The 22,198-nt window shown below is 54.8% G+C and overlaps 9 protein-coding genes across 9 annotated transcripts; 5 read left to right on the top strand and 4 right to left on the bottom strand.

Annotated features, from left to right (window-relative positions):
- Nucleotides 1-676: 676 nt before the first annotated feature.
- On the top strand, nt 677-2,833 carry M409DRAFT_65598 (uncharacterized protein; the record flags this gene model as incomplete). The annotated part of the gene is made up of 3 exons (XM_033816586.1): nt 677-871; nt 939-1,340; nt 1,436-2,833. 3 exons carry the CDS (start codon nt 677-679, stop codon nt 2,831-2,833), a joined length of 1,995 nt encoding a protein of 664 aa, XP_033668944.1.
- Nucleotides 2,834-3,070: 237 nt separating this feature from the next.
- On the top strand, nt 3,071-3,535 carry M409DRAFT_21500 (uncharacterized protein; the record flags this gene model as incomplete). Its single annotated transcript, XM_033805887.1, has 1 exon — nt 3,071-3,535. One exon carries the CDS (start codon nt 3,071-3,073, stop codon nt 3,533-3,535), a length of 465 nt encoding a protein of 154 aa, XP_033668943.1.
- A 249-nt stretch (nt 3,536-3,784) lies between these two features.
- On the bottom strand, nt 3,785-6,686 carry M409DRAFT_21499 (uncharacterized protein; the record flags this gene model as incomplete). Its single annotated transcript, XM_033805886.1, has 2 exons — nt 3,785-6,147; nt 6,221-6,686. The coding sequence occupies 2 exons, from the start codon at nt 6,684-6,686 to the stop codon at nt 3,785-3,787; spliced, it is 2,829 nt and encodes a 942-aa protein (XP_033668942.1).
- A 2,168-nt stretch (nt 6,687-8,854) lies between these two features.
- Nucleotides 8,855-9,955, top strand: M409DRAFT_53377 (uncharacterized protein; the record flags this gene model as incomplete). Its single annotated transcript, XM_033812351.1, has 3 exons — nt 8,855-8,896; nt 8,950-9,064; nt 9,156-9,955. The coding sequence occupies 3 exons, from the start codon at nt 8,855-8,857 to the stop codon at nt 9,953-9,955; spliced, it is 957 nt and encodes a 318-aa protein (XP_033668941.1).
- A 767-nt stretch (nt 9,956-10,722) lies between these two features.
- M409DRAFT_65596 (uncharacterized protein) lies at nt 10,723-11,585 on the bottom strand (the record flags this gene model as incomplete). Its single annotated transcript, XM_033816585.1, has 2 exons — nt 10,723-11,491; nt 11,545-11,585. The coding sequence occupies 2 exons, from the start codon at nt 11,583-11,585 to the stop codon at nt 10,723-10,725; spliced, it is 810 nt and encodes a 269-aa protein (XP_033668940.1).
- A 435-nt stretch (nt 11,586-12,020) lies between these two features.
- On the top strand, nt 12,021-12,893 carry M409DRAFT_65595 (uncharacterized protein; the record flags this gene model as incomplete). Its single annotated transcript, XM_033816584.1, has 1 exon — nt 12,021-12,893. The coding sequence occupies one exon, from the start codon at nt 12,021-12,023 to the stop codon at nt 12,891-12,893; it is 873 nt and encodes a 290-aa protein (XP_033668939.1).
- A 1,058-nt stretch (nt 12,894-13,951) lies between these two features.
- On the top strand, nt 13,952-15,405 carry M409DRAFT_21495 (uncharacterized protein; the record flags this gene model as incomplete). Its single annotated transcript, XM_033805885.1, has 8 exons — nt 13,952-14,174; nt 14,227-14,565; nt 14,621-14,723; nt 14,776-14,808; nt 14,859-14,937; nt 14,979-15,036; nt 15,093-15,200; nt 15,263-15,405. The coding sequence occupies 8 exons, from the start codon at nt 13,952-13,954 to the stop codon at nt 15,403-15,405; spliced, it is 1,086 nt and encodes a 361-aa protein (XP_033668938.1).
- Nucleotides 15,406-16,705: 1,300 nt separating this feature from the next.
- On the bottom strand, nt 16,706-18,190 carry M409DRAFT_21494 (uncharacterized protein; the record flags this gene model as incomplete). Its single annotated transcript, XM_033805884.1, has 2 exons — nt 16,706-17,897; nt 17,961-18,190. 2 exons carry the CDS (start codon nt 18,188-18,190, stop codon nt 16,706-16,708), a joined length of 1,422 nt encoding a protein of 473 aa, XP_033668937.1.
- A 1,580-nt stretch (nt 18,191-19,770) lies between these two features.
- M409DRAFT_65593 (uncharacterized protein) lies at nt 19,771-22,095 on the bottom strand (the record flags this gene model as incomplete). The annotated part of the gene is made up of 1 exon (XM_033816583.1): nt 19,771-22,095. The coding sequence occupies one exon, from the start codon at nt 22,093-22,095 to the stop codon at nt 19,771-19,773; it is 2,325 nt and encodes a 774-aa protein (XP_033668936.1).
- Nucleotides 22,096-22,198: the final 103 nt, after the last annotated feature.

Below are 22,198 nucleotides of genomic sequence, written 5' to 3'. Positions count from 1 at the left end.
TACATGCTGCGAGTGCCGGCTAGAGCCGTCCTTTGTCATCATGCACGGGCCTCTTTTGCTGACCACATCTCTTTCTGCACAAAGCTTCCGGCGGCTTCATTCCAACAACACTTCTCAGCGCTAGCATCCAATATCACCACCGGCGTTCGGCATCTCGCACGGCGCACAGGCTGTGACTGGACCGAGCGACAGCATATATTTCAAACTGACACTTCGACTCCGACCGCCCTGTTTGGTGCTGACCACGCGAGTCCAAACAAAGAATCCACCTCCACGTATCCTCGACAAGCAAGAAGTACAAGACCACATTCAGCTTCACCCTCGGATGTTCAGGTTCACGGCGGTGCGTGGAGTGAGCTGAAACCCAGCGGGCAGTAAGAGCTTCGGAGACTGGAAATCATCAGAACAGGGGCGGTGTCGCAACCAAAGGACTGAACAGTAGCTAGCAGCCAGTCACTACTTGTTGCCCACTTCTTGTCCTCCAGAAGGGCTGAACCTCATTTACGCCGCTCTCAGCTGGCGTGTCACCCACTTCAGGGTTCCCAACAGCACGTGCACCATATTGTACGGCGTCTTTGCTGCATCTCTGCTTGTCGACGTCTTCACGTCACCCGCAGCTCATTAGATAGCTTAGTCTGCATTGTGAAGTGTTCCTTCTTCTTCGTGTGAAGTCACAATGTCTTCCAGATCGCCAAGAGGTTCAATCTCTGGCGTGTCATCTTCTGCTGAAGTGGCCGCCGACTTCGAGGAGTCATTGAAAGATCTGCAGACCAACAACAGATATGAGATCAGCAACCTCACCATCATCGCCAAGGAGAACACCGAACATGCGCAAGCTATCTCTCGAGCTCTCGAGAAGCACATCAAGACAGTAAGCTTTGGCTATCACGTGACTCAGTATGTACTATTTTTAGGTCAATTGACTGACAGAACAATAGGCATCTCCAGCACGCAAGTTACCAGCCCTCTTCCTCCTCGACAGCATCGTCAAGAACGTTGGAACGCCATACACTGTCTACCTTGGCCGCAACCTTTACAGTACATTCATGGAAGCTTACACCCTGGTCGACGGCACTACGAGACGCAACATGGAGGGCATGCTGAAGACCTGGAAAGAGCCTGTTCCTGGCTCGATCGATCCTCGATCTGTCTTCCCTGCCGATACTGTGAGACCTATCGAGAATGCGTTGATAAAAGCGAAGACGGCGGCAATCCAACACCAGAGGCAACCACATGTACCTTTCAGAGGAACAGCCACGCCACCTCAGCACAACGGCCAGTTCGGCACGCCTCCAAATCAACACATTGCACAGGCACACCCAGGATATGGCAGTCAGCAGGTATGTACATTGAACATGTCATTCAACGCCAACTAATTGTTCTGTAGCCCACCCCTCAGCAGCTGCAGTACCCATACGCAACACCCCCACATCAGCCACCAAACGAAGTTGACGGTCTCAAACGCGAGATCGACTCTCTCGTCTCGAGACTCCAGCAGACACTTGCATCAAATCCACACAATGCGGGCCTCAGCAGTCAGCTTGGTGCTCTACGTCAACTGCGCGCTCTGCTAGACTCGAGGACCATGAGCCCGACCGAGCTGCAGCAAACAAAGCAACAAGTCGCAGCACTGTCCGCATCAGTACCACCTCCGTCTGCCATGCAATCCACTCCACAGCCTCCTCTTCCAGTACCTACACCTCAATGGCAGCAGCCACCCATGCCACCGTACTCTCAACCTTATCAACCCCCACAACCACCTGCGCAAACAGCACCGGCACCCCTACCATTTCCACCGGGCATGCCACCGAACATGCCGCCTGGCCTACCTCCGAATGCCCTCAATGGACTACAGGCCTTGCTAGCGAACGTACCCAAGCCCAGTACGCCGCAGATGCGAGCTGCAGTGCCAGGATTGCGAGAAGCGACTCACTCCCAGCTTAACACTGTTCAGAACAATACGACTACACCAAATGCGAACGACCCAGCCAACCTTTTCGCTACACTTGCGAAGGCTGGTCTCCTGGGTCCCAATGCAGCGCCTCCCCCTGCTCCACCTACATCGCTAGCACCACCAGTGGATCCCACAGCAGCGCTACTCAAATCACTACAAGGCATCATCCCAACGCCGCAAAACAGCACGCCTGCTCAGATGCCGCTGCAGCAGCCAGGATCGGCGGCAGTACCACTGTCAGCCTCCTCTCTGAAGACCTTCCGCCCCGAGCTGGTGCATGCTCTCTACGATGCGCAGTCAAATCAGTGCAGCACCTGTGGACGGCGGTTTCTTACCACTGACGAAGGCCGCGAGAAGAAGAGCCGTCACCTCGACTGGCATTTCCGCATGAATCAACGCATCGCCGATCCGAACACGAACCGTGGCCATCACCGCAACTGGTACGTCGACGAAATGGACTGGATTAGACACAAGGAATACGACCCATCCACGACCACTGCAACCGCCGCAGACACTGAGGCGACGGCCAAGGCGAAGAAAGGCCCACAAGATCAATTTGTGCGTGCACCGGCGGGCATGACGAAGAATACATGCAACATCTGCTTCGAAGAGATGAAGAGCAGCTACTCGGAGGACCTTCAAGACTGGATCTTTGCCAACGCGACTGTTCACAATGACAAAATCGTGCACGCGACCTGCTTGGCCGAAATGACCAAGCCCGGTCCAGGAGCAGGAGGGGCCGGGGGTTCGCTGGCGGCGGCACTGGCGAGCTTTGGAGGAGGTCAGAAGGAGAGGAGCGCCACTCCAGACTCGCTGTTGAGAAAGAGAAAGGCTGAGACTGCGAAGACAGGGGGTGGAGCCCGCATGAGGACTGAGTGATTGCAAGGATGATTGATTACTTCCAACTGGTTTTAGCGAGCACGGCGTTGGTGGTTGAACACTATAGACCATGCGAAAGACTGTACTCTAGCTCTAGCTCTAGCAAAAAGGCCTACTGCTGGACCTCATCAGCATTACCCGATCAAGCTAGCTCGATCTTGGCACTTTCTACTTGAACTTCACTTTCCTCTCTTTCTCACGTCAAAACGTAGACATCAACATCCAAGCAAAATAAATATGGCCACAGATCCAGAAGAACTCCCCGACGCCCCCGAACAAGACACACTTGCAACCACATCCGCATCACCCACCACCAAAAAACGCAAAAAGCCCTCCACCAAACCCGCAACAACCCAATTCTCGATCCGCCACCCAACCTGGTCCTACATCCGCCTGCAACACCTCTCCCCAACCCCCAACCCCACTCAAGACCTCGACACCATGACAGCCCACATGCACCTCACCGGCGCGCTCTCCACCTTCCTCGGCCTGCACGGCTCAGCCATAACCTTCGACATTCTCAAACTCGAGGGCCAAGATGTCTGGATTCGGGTGCAGGCCGAGGATCGCGCGGCGGTGGTCGCGGCGACGGGGGGTTGGGTGAGTAAAGCGAGGGAGGGGTGGAAGGTGAAGGGGTGGAGTTGTTGGAATGCTGCGGCTGGGGGGAGGGATGCGGCGGGAGGGGATTTGTTTGATGATTGAGAGAGCTACTGCGAGCGAACGAGAGGATGCCAAGATACCATTTTTCCATTTGGCTCTGGAGCAGGCTGCTCTGCCAACTCTGTGTGATGACGACTACGACTACCTAGTATACAGCATTACTCCTCGTGGGGACTGCACCTCGTGGGGACTGCAAAATTCTGCCCATCGCAGCGACTGTTCGAAAGGCTGGTGTTTGAGAAAAGAAGCCAAGCAACACCATCCCGACCATCAATACAACAAAGAAGGGTATCACCGATTCGCGCCATCTATGATGCCGAGCTGCCGCATTCTATCCGGATTCATACCCGCGAAGTTGGCGCGCTGCTGCGTCTTCTCGGTGTCGTCGCGGTCCGGTGAGCCAGTGGTTGGAGGCGTGGCCAGTGCATGTTCTCCGTTCCTCGAGACGGGACGGCTTTGCGAAGAGGCAGCGCCCTTGATAGAAAATCCCATGTCAGAGTCGGCAGTCAATCCATCATTCCCTGTTGGTGTGGTATCATCCATCTCTTCGTCCCCTGGTGGCGGAGGTGGCGGAGGAGGAGGCGCGTCGATAGGGCCAGTTCGTTGCTTCTTGAGAATGGAATCATCATCTGCTGATTGTGCCAACTCTTCATATCGTCGCTTGAGTGTAGCAGGACTCTGGCTTGCCTCCAATGGAGTTGCGTCTTCGATCATGTCGTCGTCCTCAACAAGAACGGGACTGCCAGGTGCCGCTGGTGACCCCTCTGGCGTGTGGCTGCCGTCGTCCTTCTTCGCTTTCTTGTCAGACTTCTTCTGATCAGCCGCCTCCTTCTTCTTGACTGCCTTCTCGAAGAATGTCTGAGCGTGCTTCTTGACATCCTTGGCCTTCTTGTCGCTGATCTTATTCGCGTCCTCAACACGGCCCTTCTTGAAGTCGGATTCGACCATCTGCTTGGCAAACTCCTTGGCCCAACGCTTGAGATCATCCTTGGCTAGCTTATGTTTGTACTTGCCGACCACATGCATGACATGCGGTTGGAGAGCACTCTCGTATAACCGCTTCTGCTTTTCCACTGGTAATGACCGCCATTTGTCCTCTTTGCGTTCTTTCTTCGGAGTTTCGACTGGTGTCGCAGCCGCCGAGGGCTGCTTCACTGTCTCTTTCTTTGTCGCGACAATGTTCTTGATGAGGTCCTGTAGCATTTGCTGGTCAGAGACAGCTTTCGGTGGTGGAGGTGGTGGTGCTGTGGCAGCGGGAATTGTAGGTCTCTGCCACGTGGTGACACCACTCGAGTTGTAGTAGTATGTATTGCCATTCGCGGCGTTGGCCTGAAACCAGCCAGCGGGCAGGGGGCCACTGGGAGGTGGTGGACGGCCTCGAGGAGGAGGTCGATAGCCGGGCGCCCGTTGAGGAGCATTGCTTCGAGGTCCACTGGGGGCTTGTATTCTCTCCGGAGACTTGGACTTTGACCTTGATTTGCTGCGTCGTCTATCATCGTCGCGACGATCAAGGCGCTCAGCCTTTCGGTCAGGTGCCGCTGCGTTTGGATCGCGCTTCATCCGTGGTATCCGGTACGCAACTTCCAACTTCGCCCAGGCATCCAGCAACGTTTTCGCATGAGAGGCCACCCGTTCGTCTTCGTGGTCTATGAGCTCTTTCACCGCGTCCTCGATCTTCGAGTCCTGGATCTTGTTCCGAGTAAGTCGCGGCATCTTGTCGAGAATGTCCAGAATCTGCATGCAGACGTTGACATCGTCGCTGAAGTTGGACAGAGTAGTCTTGAGTATTCGATAGCCGTGGAAGCGCACGACACGATTTCGCACCTTCTCGTCGTCGGCACGCTGAATGCGGGTGAGCAGCTTGACAGCAATCCACTTCTCCTTGCACTGCATGAGCGAAGACATGACTTTGTTGACGCCTTCTTCGTCGAGACCTCTAGGCTCGACGTTGTTGACATACTCCTCGTCGTCTTCACCGGCCTTCTTCTTGCGAGGCCGCTTCGCCACAGCCGTATCCCATGCGTCCGCATCGTCGATACCAAGAGCCTCGATGATGGTGTTTGACAGTTTGGTGCCGCGCTCCGTCTGAGTCTTGCCGCCAATGAATCCAGTGCAATTGGGTTCTCCGCAGTAGCATGGTTGTGGCTCCGCTCCATATCGGTCAACGTTGTAGTTAAAGACGAGTTCCTCCCCGGCACGGATTTTGCGCTCAGCAAAGATGCCCATGCGCAGCTTGTCACCAACAACCCATTTGTCAACATAGCAGTTTGGATTGCAAGAGTGATTGCAGAATCGGCCCAGGTTTCCTTTCTTCGTTGCATCCACGAATTCTCCCTTGGTCAGGGACATGAAGTAGAAATGCTTGATACCTTCTTCGTCGTATTGTTGCATGCGGCGGCGGAAGACATTTTCGCCAATGACCTCGCCGATGTACTCGAAGATGAAGTCGTTCGCTCGAAGATCGGTGTTCGCTCGAAGTCCGTAGCCTTTCTTCTCGGTTTTGATGACCGTGACGTTGGCGTACTGCTTCTGCTGGAAGCGCTGGTTCTGGCAGTTGGTGCCGCACCCGCAATCCCCGACGCATTCCATTTTGGTCGCGCGGTTGATGCAGTCAGAGTCTTCGCCGCAGGCATGATTGGAACGAGTCGATGTATCTGTATTTGGGGTTAGATAGCTGCACAATGCTAAAAATCACAGAAACAACCAGGATACGAGAAAAGGACTTACCCCACTCTTCAGCGCAGTCGCACTCGAGCGCATGTTCGGTGGTGCCCAGGTATTTGTTGGCATAAGTGCACTGCTCGAGGATGTCGAAGGTCTTCCTGGCTTCCGGCGTCTTGTCTTCATAGTCGAAGAATAGTGGTGCTGGGCGCTTTTCGACCTTGTGCGAAGTTGAGCGTGCCAGCTTGGGCGGCTTACCTGGCTCCAGCTTGAGGGTGACTTCGCCGCCGATGGTCTCCTCTTCCTCGGACTTGGTAGCCGGCGAGTCCATGAAGCGCTGCCGCTTGGTGGGTGACCGTGATTGTCGCTTGATGCCAGATGGTGTGGCCGCACCACTGGCAGAAGCTGAGGCCTCGTCCTCCGAGTCGGCTGGGGCGACAGTGTCCATATCCACGTCCGAGTCTTCCTCTTTGAGCTTCATGTCCCGCACCTCTGACTCCAGTCGCTCATGTTTCGTGCCGCCGTTCGCCATTCTGGTGTCGTGGCGTGGCGTGGTTGTGGTGGGTGGGTGGTGGAGCCGGCACGGAGCTGCAACGCGGAGGTTGTTGACAGTGGCAGTGGCAGCGGCAGCGTCACGAGCGAACTTGGAAGACAGCGCCCCTTCTCACGCACATGCCACCTCCCACGACCCCGAAATCTCTCCTCCCCGTCAGGCAGTGGTCACGAGTGCCGTCGTCGATCGAGAATGGCTTCGCGGCGGTGACGGAAGTACCATGTGCAGGCGGCAGGACTTTGGGTTGCGTTTCGACAAGCAGTGACAAGAGCAAGAGCTTCTCGAGGCGGCGGGCAAGTGAATGGCAAGGCGCAACAGCCCAGCGGGTTTGGAAGACTGCTTCTCTGGTATGAGTACGTGCTACACTATTACAGGACGCATGTGACCGGGTCCATACCCTCGCCAAAACCGCTCAAATCCGTCACCAATGTAGTCGAGCCTTTCGCCGAGGAGATAGGGATGGAGCGCCAGACGCAAGAGAACAGTGGAATGAGGCGACGCCGGCGAGACTGCTCGCGAAGGCAAGATGGTAGAGGAGAGTGAAGGAAAGTCCAGCGTCGCTTTGGTCTTGAAAGCGGTCTCGGGTGCGGCCGCCCCAAAGCGGGATCCCAACTCTGATGGCATCCATATTGCACTTACATTCTCCGTCCGCGCGGCACAGCAGCCTACCTCTTGATATACAGCCTTCGTCTTCTTCAACGCAGCTCCCGATCGCATGTCACGAGACTGCGGATACTCAGTCGGGCACGTCTCGCAGCCTGCACACCGGGTACCCTCGGCCTGTCGGATTCGGTGGAGGAGCGCGTCGATGAGACAGAATCGCTGCCGACCGCAGACTTTCACAGCATTCTTCGTCTCGGTGAGAAGGCCAGGCGACCTGCACATCTCGCAGTCAGAGCCATTGGGCGCTTACACTGGTTGGCAATGGCCGGATCCCTGAAGGCGGCAAGCGGCATGGGAAGACGATGAGCTTCGACCGTGGCTGAGACGAACACCAGGAGCCGGCAGGCTGCGCGTGGCCATCCAGATACGCAGGCCCAAACACTTCGATCGTTGCTGCTGGTCGTGGGAACAATGTCCAGAAAGATGGTACAGATGGGTTGCCCTGCTTCCCTTTCCCCGCCACGTCATCGGTCCTTTTCGTCGCGGACGCCAATGCCCACCCGTGAGAGGAAAGGGGACTCATCATACTAACAACTGCCTCGCAGCGCGCCGGGCGTTTTCATTTGATGAGAGCGGACGTGGTGGCATTGCCGGTTGTTGCTGCTCCTGACGGGCGACACGCCGGCGATGCAAAGTCGTTGTCATGAACGAGCCCGAGCGGCAACAAGCTCCCGCGGCAGCAGCAGATGGCAGCAGGGGTTGCGCGCGAGATTGCGCAAGAGCGAATGGATATCATTGCGATCTCGCGGAGAATAAGTCGTGCCCCGGCGGCGCTCTGTTCGATGGCGATGCGGCACGCTGCCACTCCTCGGTGGTGCCTCTTCTGCGCTGGCCTCGCGAGAAAACCGGACGCGGGCGGACGGTCCCGGCGCTTGTGCGTTTTGGCTTCGCAGCCCTGCCCGTGCCAGCTTCAGGCAGAGCAAACTCTCCCACGCACGTCGACCTTCCTGACGGCATTGACACATGTACAAGACCCAGTGTCATGGTGCCACCGCCCGGCAGTGACCAGCCCAGCGCAGCGGACTGCATGGCTGCGATGCCGCACCATGTCCTTGCTGCATCTCCAAGGGCGTTTGAGCGAGCCGACACCAGCATCATATGCACACTCCTAGGCTAATGCAATGCATATGCACTGCAAGAGCCTCAATTCAGGTCTCATCTCCCACCACCAGCATCTCTTTTTTCCTGTTGCAATCCCTCGTTTGGACCTGAACGCTCATTTTCGTACCTGGTCGGGTGCAGGCGTGGTAATGCATCTTTTCTTACAATCGTTCAGCGCGCCTCTTCATACACTCGTTTGAGCGGTCTCTGCCGGAGCTTTGGGACGCACTGTACTGTCCCACGCTGGGTTTCCTTTGTTGCGACTTGGACGACTTGACGACCCCTACGCGCCCACCGCTTACTGCTGAAATACTGTACGACTGTCCGACGTATGCCTTCTATGAATCAGCTACGTGTTTCCTCTGTTCCGTTCCTCCCTCGGCATGGCAACACCTCCTGAGCAGCCATGGTCTAATCATGAGAAGGTACCGTGGCTGATGGCGATCCTTGTGTCACTGCACCTCTGACATGGATGCAGAACTACCTACTGGCCGAAATAATCAAGTCCGCGAACCTGCCTCCTGATGTCTTCTACAACATAATCAGACAATATAATATCTTGCCGCAACTAGAAGACATCCCCCTTCCTCAAGGTGAGCGCCCCCAACAACCCGACCGACGTGCTGGGTCCGCCCCCTTCGACGTCGATCCAATATTCGATTTCAATTGCTGAGTGTGCTTTAGGTCGCTCGCTAAACTCTTGCCGAAGAGCCTTCGAAGACTTGCGGAGATCCCTGTCGATACATCCAATGGCCGCGCCGATAGCTCCTCTTACGCCCACGCCTATATCTGCACAGGCAGCATCACAGAACATCAAAAGACCGTTTCCCTTCGAATCACAATACCCAGCACCTGGTGGCGGCGGCGGCGGTCGAGAGATAAGACCAAAGCCTATACAAAGTGGCCCGAGTCTATATGCTCAACCATCACCGACAGAGCCTCCTCCGAAGAGGAAGCGAGGACGTCCTACCAATGCTGAGAAGCTTGCCAAAGCAGAGGCTGCAGCAGCAGCAGGACGAAGCGAACCTGGGCCGGCACCAATGGCCAGACCCTTACCACCGCCAATACAAACCCCATCGTCGACGACATCGTCCGCTCCAACGCTTGCCGCACCCGTACTAGAAGAACCAAAGCCATCCTCACTACCACCCGCCACACGAATGCCCATCGCCGCAATGTTGACACCAACCGCACGCGATCCCAAAAGCGCAAGCCAATCGAGCTCATCATCCGGCAAACGACGCCGCGCTCGATCAACCAAATCCGAAGCCGAAGAGACACCCGTCGCCCGCTCCGGTCAAAGATACGAGTCACCTTACGCAAGAATGGGACGCGGGTCAGAAGACAGCCCAGCACGAACGGCAGTGCTCCGCCATCGAGAGGACCCAGCAGCAACAACAACAGCTGGTGGTGCTGCAAGTGCACCACGCACCGCTCCGCCCGAGCGACCCGCTGAAGGTACCGCAGAATCAGAACCGCATTGAGACATATGCGCATCCCATACTATGTTTGTTCACGGCCTTACACATGTCCTTTTTTCAGTACGCCACCATCCTACCTTTGTGCGAGCCCAGGAAACGACCATACGAACCCGTCCGCTGCCGCATTAATCACATGAGCACCACACACACATATGCCCACGCTCGCTTTGCCCGACAACTATGTTATCGAATATACTCTTTTTTTACAATGTACTGATACCTAACGCCGCCATGACGGATGGAAGGGATTTGATTTGGACTTTTCAACATTTGAGGAAGCGTTTGGGGATGAATGTGTTGAGATGGCATGATATCATGTATGAATAGAAAGCTTTGTTTGTTGTTGGTTGGGGGAGGCATGGTATGACTTGAAATGGGTGGGATGTTTGCGTGGTTGAGAATATAATGTAACGATGTAGCATGTATGTATGTATGTATGTATGAATAAGGGAATGATATCTTACAAACACATCGAGTTCCCTAGACGATTTGGCCGTGAACATGAACAGTGGGCATGTCTAATTGATATGCCAAATGGAAAAGGGGCGCGAGAGGAATCACACCAAGATCTCCTGAGACCAGGTCAATTTTTTTACATTCTACTTCTACATGATCTTGCCACCCTCTCCAAACGCCTTGCTCCTAAGCTGATGCAGTCATACATTCATCCCAGGCAAAACTGATGCCCAAGTTAGCCCAAATTAGACGCCGCTATGTCGCTGAAGAAGGGAATCGCAAGGCACACTGCAAGCCATAGTCCCGACTCTTCTCTACGCAGCATTGAGCTTCTCATCCTTGCTCTCCTCAGGCTTGCCCTTCTCGAGGTTGCTGGCATGCTGCTTGGTGGCCTTCGAGACCTTTCCAGCCTTCTTATCAGCCTCCTCGCGTTCCTTAACAGCACGCTCCCTCTCCTTGATTCGTTGCTCCTCTGCCTCGACCATATCCATCCATTGGTCCTCACCTGCGTACCTTTCGTGGTGGATCTTCTTCTCAATGTAGTGCTTGTGCTCAGGGTCGTTGGGATCCAGTATCTTAACCGTCTCCCATCGTCCAGTCTTGCTCATACGATCACTCCCCTCGAATGCTAAACTGATAATCACGGCGGCGAGAGTAGCACCTTGTGCCCACACACGAGCTTGTACGAGCTTCTGCTGAGTCGTCTGGTACGGGTTGCGGTTGATGATGCCCATTGCCACTGATATCGATGCCACCCACGAGCCAAAGACGAGACTGTATCGGTTGTCGCCACACCATTGCATCGCCTTCTCCTTTGTAGTTCTCTGCGATGCGATCTGCTCCTGAATAGTCTCTTGCTCATCTCGGTAGTTCTTTTCAGGATGTTTTGAGGCTTCGAATCTTCGCGAGTATGAATCGGCGGCGATAATGGCGGCGAATGTTCCGGACGAGGCGATCAAGAACGCTTTGAATGGCAGGGTCAATGCCCTGAAGGTTGGGTATCTTGCTGTCGCTCCGTAGACACCCAATGCTCCAGCGGCAGTGCCAGTAACACCACCCATGAGACCACCCGTGACCGTAGCCCTGTGAAAATGATTAGAGTTCGCTTCCAATGCAATGATCGCGTGAGCGCCTACCGGTAGTGCTCCTGCTCCTCTTCCTTGGTTAGGATCTTCATGTTGTTGGTTGACGATGTGAGAGGTGACTCGTTGTCAATTGGCGCAAAAGAAGAGTCGAATGTCTGATAGAGGCGATTGCTGGATATATGTGCAGACGGCAATTGGGCGGCTGGATCACGGATGACGGCATTTTTATGTCAGAAGCAAAACGAACTCTCCAGCGAAGCTCTCGAACCCTGGCAAAACCCTCGGGAGATCTAACCGCTTTGGCGTTACTTGCTCCGATTTCAACTCGACCCCGGTCTTAGGGCTTGCTTTCGCAACGTCTTGTACCACTTTTTGTCAGCCAGTGCTTCAATAATTATGCGATGACAATGCAGAGAAATGTACGACCCCGGCCCGTGGCCTACGACGACGCGAGCGATGATGCCGAGGATTACCGATCGGACGTTGAATCAGCAGATGGTGCCGGTGAAGTGGAGCAAGAAGATGCGATGAGCGAAGACGATGAGCAGGGAAGCGACAACGATGGAGAAAACTTCGAGCAGCAGATCAGCAATGTCTCGTTCGGTGCTTTGAAACAGGCACAGGATACCATATCTCGAAAGCGAAAGCGTGGCTCAGATACAACGGCAGATCAAGAAGACAAGCTGGAAGCGTTAAGAGCGAGGCTTCGCGAAATCAAGGAATCAAAATCTGCGCCTGCCGGGAAGGCCTCAAAAGCTTCGAAAAAGTCTGCTGAAGCTTCCGATCGTGGAAGACAAGAAGAATCTGAAGAGGATGACGAGGACGAAGAAGACTCAGATTCAGCACCATCAGAGGAAGAGGCGCCAAAATCACGAACTTCAAAGCATGCACCTGCTGCACAATCGTCCAGATACCAGGTCTCCCGCAAACGAGTGGTCGTGGACGTCCCAAAGCGGATAGTCAGAGATCCTAGATTCGACGCTCTACATCAGCAGTCTTCGCATCCAGGCAATAGCGAGAAGGCATACAGTTTCCTTCGCGACTACCAGAAATCCGAAATCAGCGAATTGAAGGCTGCAATCAAGAAGACGAAGAACGAAGAAGAGAAGGAGTTGCTCAGAAGGACAATGGGCAGCATGGAGAACAGAATCAAGGCGAAGGAAGCGAAGGAACGAGAACAGGAGATCATCAGACGGCACAGAAAGGAGGAGCGCGAGAGAATGGAGCAGGGCAAGAATCCGTACTACCTCAAGAAGAAGGACGTCAAGGAGAAGGCGTTGGTAGAGAAGTTCAAGGGCATGAAGAGCAAAGAGCGGGAGAAGATCATCGACAAGCGGCGGAAGAAGGAGGGCCAGAAAGAGAAGAAGCGGATGCCGGATGCGAGGAGGATGGTAGGTTAAGTAAGTATTGCATTGAAGTGCCGGTTATGGCATTTGCCATGTCGGTCAAGTACCCTTCCTCTGGACTGTACCCGCGACTGTGCTCTCCTTCATCATCCATGGGGCCGCAAGCGTAACATGTCAAACCGACAGTCATGTCTCTCCCAATCTCTAGGAGATCAGGTACGCGGCCGATAGCCTGAATACCTCACCGCAGCGACACCGGCCACCATTTCCACCGTATCACGACGGCTCGAGCCCCGTATGCATCAAACTAGGTACTGGGACACGGTCTTGGATTCGTCTGTTCCCTATGAAAGATTGTTGGCACATGTCCTTGACGGCTGTGGTCGAGTCTGCAATCCGATCTAGCGCCTCCGGACCGGTCTCCGACTCCCGCCAACCAATCATCCACCGCGAATTCTCCCAAAACATCACCTCGCTCAAAGTAACATATACTTTTCCAAAACTACCCCCACCAGTCGAACACCAGCGTGGTCGAGCGGTTAACACCGCGAGATTAGACGGGTGTTCGACTGGAACGACAAAAAAAAGAAAAGACAATAAAATAACTCAGAATGGATTGAGCCTCACTGTCTTCTCTCTAATCTTTCGGGATTAGTTCTTCTTGTGTGGCGGGCTCGGTGGGACCAAAAAGGTGTGTTGAGGCCGACGGCTTCGATTGTAATTCCTTTTTGGTGTTTTCTTTTGCATTGGTGTTGGTGCTGGAAGAAGTATCATTGGAAGGTGTTTAGCCGGCAATGTAAGTTGGGTTGTTCATGCATTTCTTCTTTTTCGAATATTCTGAGGTGACTTGCTATTGGTTAGGAAGTGTCTTGGATGCTCGACATGAGATCAAGTCGCCATGTACAGTAATAATTCGCGTGTGACGACATCATTGAGAAGGGAGCATTTGATGAGGAAGGAGCGATGGTAAAGCGACTTCTTAGGTTTGCACTTCACGCTCTCGAGTACACTCTCTCATCAACACGCTCAATACAACCCCAACCACCAAGAGTCCTACACCGCGGACTGGTTTGCCTCCATTCCTCAATCACCTCAACGTCGGCTCCATCACGATGCTGTTTCGGTCGATCTTCTTCCTCCTTGCGGGCTTGCACCTAGCGGCAGTCCTCGATGCCTCACCAATCACCGTGGACAACAGCGACTGTGTTGAGCAGACGCTCTTCTGCTACCAATCCGGCCAGACCACCACTCAGAAAATCATCGACGGAGCTGTCGACAACTTGTGCAAGAAGTACGATGGTCTCGATCTAGGAGGGAGGCTCCAAGCAGCTCCGGGTACATACAACATCAATACCATCAAGTGGCCCTAATCGCTAATGATCATCAGACTTCTACATCAGCCCGACCGGTCACCACATCGGCGCGGAAGTCTCTCGTCCTGGCCCTGTCGTGCCCGACTGCGACTACAACATCACCTACAACGCATGCAAGCGCTGGCTTCCAAAGCCATTCAATGACTGCCCGACGCATCAGGGCGGCAATGTGACGGAAGATCGCTGCGGTCTCATGTGGCTCATTGATCCGGACGTCTTGGGTGGACAGGATCTGTCGAATGCTACGACGACGAAGAAGGACTGCAAGGATCCGAAGGCTACAACACTCCCTACCTCTTCCTCGAACGTCATCAGCGCCGAGGGCTTGGGAAACTTTACTTGGGGCGTTCCAGGTTCGCGAAGGAACACTTCACCTGGTAATGTCGTCCCGTACTGACTGATCTCTAGGCAGCAAGATCTCACTCAAGCATCCAAGAGACCTGTCGTACATGGGCGACTGGGACCAAGACGGTTGCTACGACTCAGGCTATCAGCGAACCACCAGCGACTTGTAAGTTGTTCATCACGATCAAACCACGAAGCATGACTAACAGGGACACCAGAATGCAAGCAGCCACAAGCTTCTGCAACTACTTGTAAGAGCGTCCTCTCTCCTTGCTCAAACAGCACATGCTTACGAACGTAGCAACTTTCAAACCGTCAACCCAGGCTGGTACCTCACCATGACCTACCACATGTGCTACGACGATCACTTGGATCACAACGTGGCAAGTTTGCAGACACTCAGTGACTGACCTTCTCGCAGTGGTTGACTCTCCAAGTGCAAGAGGGCTCCGAGCCACTTTGTCTGGTATTCGCCCAATGTACGTCCTGCTCCACCCACCTCAGACCAACATAACCACTGAAGCCTTTCCAACAGGTATGATCATGATGGAAGACTTCATCAAGAAAACCTGCGACGTCGAAGACGGGGGAGATAAGCAAGGAGGCTGGGCTTTGAACGATCACGGCTATATGATCATTGATGGTTCGATCCCTTTTTCACCCCTTAAGCACCAGGAGTCTCCCAACTGACCGTGTCATTCTCAGGCGACCCAAAACTTCACGACAACGAAAAGCAAACCCAAGCCGACCTTGACTGCGCCGATGACGAACAGCTGAAGGCCCTCATAACAGCACATCCACCACAGCGCGATCACCCCCACGACGACTTTGAGTGTCCCAGTCATTGAGGCAGGAGAAAACAAACCTCTCGCGGAGAGACTCGGTCATAGAAGAAGAAACCACAGCCAGGCCTGAGGTTGCCAATGGCCCGAGCTAAACTCTACACACAGGCTGTGATGTACCTGAGAATACGAATCAACAACGACAAACGAAAGACCAAGCTGTCCCCGCCTCTCTCCCTTCCCTTCCCTAAGCCGCACAACGACCGCCTCCCACCTCCTGTATCAAGATCATTCCCTCCTCAAGTCTCTCTTTCTTTTGTCCTATCTTATCGGACCCCATCCCACCCACGTGGAGAAGACCTCTAGCCTTCCCTCTGTTCGATCCAAGTCATTAGAAGAGAAGACTTCTAGTTCCTTTTCTAGTCGCGGTTCCAGCTCCTCCACCTCGACCTGTAGTGATACTATCGAGCCTTGACACTTCCCCTCATTAACACGCACAACACGCACAACACGCAGGAGAACGCATCATATACTCCTTCCCTGTACGGGAGGAGAAGCCAAGGGGAGAGAGACCATTGACAACCTAGGGCGTCAACCACCACGACGTGCTTACCTCAACATCAAAACCAGTCTACCCCTCCCCCTCCTCACATGCAAGCAAGCAAGCGACCGAGATGATCACATACGTAGGAACGAAGATGCAGATGCACATCGATGGAATGATTCTCATTACCCCCCATCCTCATCCCCATCTCCTCACACTTCTACCACCACTATCTACCTTCCTCTTCCTCTTCACCACCTCATCATTACCAGACACAACACAACAAAACACATCCCGCAAAAAACAGAGATACAGAAACAGATAGTCTGGTTTCTACCTGCTCTCCCTCCCCTCCCCATCTCTTCACTCTTTCTATCTCTCGCCATTACTCCTCAATCATCCCCAGCGAAAAAACCAACCCATCAACAAGATCAAAAGTCTCCTTTCGACTGACTACTGATCTGATCCGCAACCAACCCAAAAACCAAAAACTCCATACGAAAAAAAGGTGAAGATGATGATGTTCATCGAATCCAGGGGTGTGTGATGAATCAATCAAATCCGAAACGCCTCGCTTGCGCCCCTCCCTCCTCCTTATTGAAGAAATCTCCATCCCGCCTGAAGCGATTTGTGCTTCAAGAATGCCAGTCTCCAGCTATGCGATGTAGTAGTAGAAAGAATTCCAGATCCCGCCGCCGCCGTTGTTCTTTCTTTCTTTCTTGCAAACGTTCAAAAATTTCGTCGCGTGTTCGTGGCTAGGAATATGTTCAAAACTTTAAAGGATTTGTCCTTGGAAAAAAGGAATCCAGCTTTCTGGTTTTTTTATGAATGAAACAGATCCCACGCACGCTCGCATAGTCGTAGGAATTCTTCCCGCTTCTCGGCGCTGCTCATTCCTGCTCTCCAATCTTCTTCGCGATCACGGTCGTCGCCACGCACGGCGAACGTCGCTCGTTTCGGTTCGGGTCGGTTGAAGCTGGAAGGTGGGCTGCCATTATCTCGTTCATACTCATCTCGGCCGCGTCTCCGTCCGTTCATCGAAGACGTTCGTGCGAGGATATCAGGTCTCGTGTCGGTAGCGTACTGTGGTCGGTGGTCCTGAGCACCCGCGTTTGTTTGCTGGCCTGGCATGGGAGACGGTGGTGTTGGTGGCTGCACACCCCCGTAGTGAACGACTTTAGGCATGAGATCGTCTCGCCCGCCAGACAAGCCTTGAACCGCCTCTTCCACTGATCGGAACTCTCTCGCACGTCCACTCATGGGCATGATATGACCTGATTGTGGCGGGTATCCCGGTGATGGCGCTGGCGGATGTGCGTTGTGACCAGGGGAGTTGTTGGCGGGGTATCGTGGAGCGTCCAGTCTATCATTCGCAAAGACGTCCGCAATAGGGGGCAGGCGGTTATTCGTCTGCGTCGCCGGCATGGCGTGGATGTGGCTTGTCTGGCTGAGTGTGCTTGGACCATGCTGTGCGTGTCTCGAGTGTGGGTATTCTCCTGGCCGAAGTCCTGTGAACGTCTGGTTTATAGGCGCAGATTGTATAACTCTGTCATTCGCAAACTGTGCCGCCGAGGGCGCAGCGATTGACAATCCTGGAGGGGGTCCCTTTCTCCTCGACGTGCTGGGTGTTCTCGCACCGGTCTGAACGCCAAAAAGTGTAGTATCCTGTGTTCGCGGCCCATCGCCCATGTCGTGTGAGCTGCCCGGCTTCCCCTTATTCCTAGCTTCAATAATCTGGCGCTGCTGGTCTCGCACGTCGAGACTGCGCTGGAGTTGTTCCCGCATGGCCGGATCGTTCGTCTGAAAGCCCGGCGACAGACAAGCCAAACCCACGTCTTGAATGACCAAGCCAGCCGACTCTCTCGAGGTAAGTGGAGCTGAAGGACGACCAGTATGCGGGCCGTGGCCCTTGGACATGCTCGAGGAGAGGTCGAGAGCCTTGGGTCGTGGCCGCGACGACGTCAGAGCAGGCGAACCGGGCTCCTTCTTGACTTTGATCATGGGCGCGCGTTGTCTGCGAGGTGAAGTGTTAGCGCGCGTGCGTGGATAGGATAGCTCGGGAGGCGACGTTACGCACGAGCTGGGGCTGCTGTTGCCGTTGGAGTTGCTTCTCTCTAGTGGAGGGCGAGCGTCGGGAGAGCCATTACTTCGAGCTCGTTTTTGGGCGGGTTCTGGTGCGGACGAGGTCGGTGCCGAGGCGGCGGTTGGCGTGGAAGAGGGCGCAATGGAGGTAAAGTGTCGCGGCGAGATCTGGCGTTCGACGGAGGGGGGAAGGGTGGTCGCGGGGGCGGCGACAGCAGTCGACATGGTGGTGGTGGGAGGTGTAGAGTGGGAGGTGGGAGGGAGTCGTAGCGCGGTGGGCGTTGAGAGGGCGGATGGTATCGCAGCACGCACGCTGCACGCACAGGCGACGGCGGCGAGTCGGGGTGGATGCGATGGTTTGTGGAAACGGTGCAGCAGCAGCAGCGATCTGCAAGGGCTCGACTCTGCCGCGGAGACCAGCAAGCAAGCAACCACGCACGTCAAAGCCAGCCAGCGAGCAAGCAAGCAGCGACCAGAAGAAGGCGGACGAGAATGAAACGAGGGTGGTGGCAGTGACCGTAACAGCGATAGAGGAGTCGACGAGGAGGAGTCGCACACGCACGACGCTCGTTCCGCGCTCTCGCTCTCACTATTCACTCACGTCCACGGCATAGGACTTTCTCTCACACTCGTGCCAAAAGCGAGACGTGCCGTGCAGCGCCAGGGGCGCACCGAACCCACCACCGGCAGCGGTCGAGTGCGGGCGTGTGGCTCACAATCCCAGGCGCTGTTTCAAACCACGCCGCTGCCTCACGACCTGCCCACCCCGTCGTCCAATCATTTCCCGCCCGACACCACTCCTCGTAACCTTGCACACTATTCAGTCAAAGACAGCCATCCATCCATCCATCCATCCATCCATCAATACTCTGATGATCATCTCTTCTCGGACGAACGCAACACCCACAGGACATGTATACAGGATATGCAAGCTGCACGTCTCTCCGCTGCACGCAAACCAGTTCAGTTCAGTCCACCCACCCAATCCCAATCCATCCACGTCCTCGCCAAACGCAGCAGCCCCCCAGCGCGTGTGAAACCGCCCGCTGCAGCGCACTAGCGTCTGAGGATTCGCTAGTCTCGAGCACCCCCCTGTCCAGTCTTCTCCCACAAGGATCATCTTCTCGAATCTCTCACTCTTCTTCACAGCAACACCTCTCACCAGTACTTCAGCCTTTTACTAGCGACGCCCCCTCCGCAAAAGGAAACACCCAGAGTTTGATCCACGTTTCATCTGTACCATCCCAGCTCATCCATCCCCATCCTCCTCCTTCACCATCACCATCGCCAAGCACCACCACCATCTCCCCTCCCCTCTTCACATCCATCGGCATTCGGGAATCACCCTTCTATTTCTATTTGGAAACCCCCCAGCATGTGCGACTTTGCATCCCCCCAAAACGGGCAAAGACAAGACACAAACGGGCGCGTTCGTGTCACCGTCACACGCGACCCAATAATTAGCCGCGGGAAACGAGGCGTGGCGTGGCTTGGAAGACTGTGCGCTCGAACGCAGACATACATACACACCACGTACATGTATTATTGGGGATGTGTCTCCTCGAGCGCTTATGTACATACACTTCTTCCATCGCTCGTTCTGTAGTAACAAGGCGCTTCTTTGGTGTGATGAAATCTGGGTGAACGAACGTTTCCCTCACCCCTGCAACGCACGCACGCGGTCTTGGCCTGTTAGGGCGGGATCAAATCCTAGATCCTGAACGACCGTCTTCAGCCCTACGCGATGAACGAATCGAAAATTGAACGTCTTGACCACACTACCGTTCGTGATAATGGATATAGTATCAAGACATCTTCACCCCAACAGCCAACAACCCAAACAACAAATACGTCCTCCGCCAATACTCCATCGCACTCTTCCGTAACCGCTCCACCTCCAATGACCCCATGTCATCGAGTTTTCCACGCCTTCCAATCTCTCCTACAACCTCTCCAAGTTTCCCTCCTGTGCTGCTGCTGAAAACCCGCTGCAGATAAAACACATCAAACTGAAGCTGCACGAGTCGGTCCCGCGAAGCGCTCATCTTCTCATTCGTCTTGTCGTCTTGATCGGCATGCCCATTACTCAAGGACGCCTCCTCGGTTGCAGTGGTGGCGGCGATCTTCTCAATGTTTGGCTGTGCAGCGACCTGCTCAGCGACGTGGGCTTTCAGAGCTTGCACGGCATCAGGACTCCAGAGATCGGTGCCGGCCGAGGACATGTGCTTGTGCAATGTTTTGAGGAAACGGAAGGTTGCTGGTGAAGGTTGGACGGGGAGGGGAGGTGTGCCGTCCCATAAAGTCACTGGTGTATGGGAGCGTTTCTGTACGCTCTTGGAGAATTGCTTGACGGATTCCTCGGCGATGGACACTGCGACCTGGCGATGCAAGGCTGCAATGAAGGTAGGGTCCGCTTTGACTGTCGACAGCTTCTCAAATCGATCCCCAAGTCCTCTCCGCCGTCGATCGACTTCGCGTACCACGCGTATAAGGATCGTCGGGTTATGTTCTGACTCGAGACACTTTTCAACCTGTCGATAGGTCTCTTCCAGAGCAGTCGTAGTTTCCTCGTGTAGTCGGGTTTCCAATAGTTGGGGATCTTTCTTGCTGAGGATCACCTGGAGTGACTCGCCGTCTGTCAAGTCGTCCAGTTCCAAGTCGAGGTCGTCGTCCCATTTGATCGTTCGCATAGACGAGATGAACTCCGTAAAGCCTTGCAGTCGTTCTATCCACTTGTCCAGCGCTGTCGTGACAGTTGCGATGCTGGGTGAATGGCCATGTTGTCGATGTATGACCGCTTGGCGGAACTGTATAGCGCCATTGTTCAGATCTAGATCCGCCGTCGCCAGGTCCCACATACTCGCCGCAGGCATCTCTGAAGATCCATGATCCGCAACATCAAAACCCGCGATCTTCGCCGCCTGAGCAGCAAGTTCCTCCAGCCTCTTAAGAAAAGCAGCCCGAATATCCTCCAACGCTTTCGCATGCGCATCACTCCGCACCCTCGCACTTAGCGCCAAATACTTCGACAGAACCTTCTGCCTCACCTCCAGCACCTCTTTCATATCCGTCTGTTTCTCCAGAGCATCCCTCAAGCCGTGCAACAGACACTCCTGCGCCTGCCTCGTCCACGCCGCCAACGCATCCCCAACCTCCCCCGTCGACAACTGATCATGCCGCACATATGGGTGGAAGTTTCGCACATCCTCTTCAATCCACTGTTCATACACGTCCAGACTCAACTCCTGCACAGCCCTCACGTCTTTATCCTTGACCAACGTCGCCTTCGCCAACGCCGCCAACGCCTCCGCGAAGCGCCGGGGGAACAGCTCTTTCGTATCCAGCAACGTCTGGCTGTAGAGATCCAACATGCTCACCAAATCCCCCTCTTCCGCCTTCGTCTCCAACTGCTCGAAACGCACTTGCATGAAATACCGCAAGACGTCCCTCGGCCCTGCACTCGAAATCAATGAGTACGCGCAGAGCGTCTTGACGGTCCTCTCCTTATCCTCTTCCTCTTCCTCTTCCTCACCACCCCCTCTCCTCACCAACCTCCTCGCAATATCCCCCAACAACCTCCTCCTCACACTCCCTAGCTTCCTCCTCATCTCCTCCACCAACACCCCATCCTTCCCCTCCTCCTTCTCCCCCAACCCCTTCAGCACCAACCGTCCCAGCACCAAAACCTTCGCCGCAGTCAACGCATCCCCCCTCCCACTCCCACTTCCACCATTCCTAACAACCCTCCCCACAAACCCCACAACCCCCCTCAACACCCTAACATTAACAACCCACCCCTCCCTCCCCTTATCTCCCTTCCCCACCCCCTTCCTCCCCTTCAAACCATCCCACCCCCTCTCCACAACCCCACTATTACACCTCCGTCCCATGCCCCCCAACATCCCCTCCACACTCCGAATCTGCCCATCCATCTCGATGATCTTCTCCGCCGTCCCCAGTAAATCTCTATAGGAGGATCCCACGAGCGTGCGCAGTTTCGTGCGGTTCTCGGTCATGTGGGAGCGCAGTTGTTTTTCGAGCGTGAGGACTGTGGGGAGCGGGTGGGTGAAGGCTTCTTCCCAGGTTGTGAGGGTTGCCGGGGTGGGGGGTGTGGTTGTGGTGGTCGCCATGGTTGGCGGTGCGAGTTGGAGGTTTTGGCGATTGCCCGTCGTGTGAGTTGTGGGAGTGGAAGTTGACGTGGAAGTTCGAGATGCGGGAGCTCTTTCTGGGGAC

Source organism: Zasmidium cellare, assembly GCF_010093935.1.
Source record: "Zasmidium cellare ATCC 36951 unplaced genomic scaffold M409scaffold_13, whole genome shotgun sequence".
NCBI lineage: Eukaryota > Fungi > Ascomycota > Dothideomycetes > Mycosphaerellales > Mycosphaerellaceae > Zasmidium > Zasmidium cellare.
This window is presented reverse-complemented; position numbering and strand designations above follow the sequence as displayed.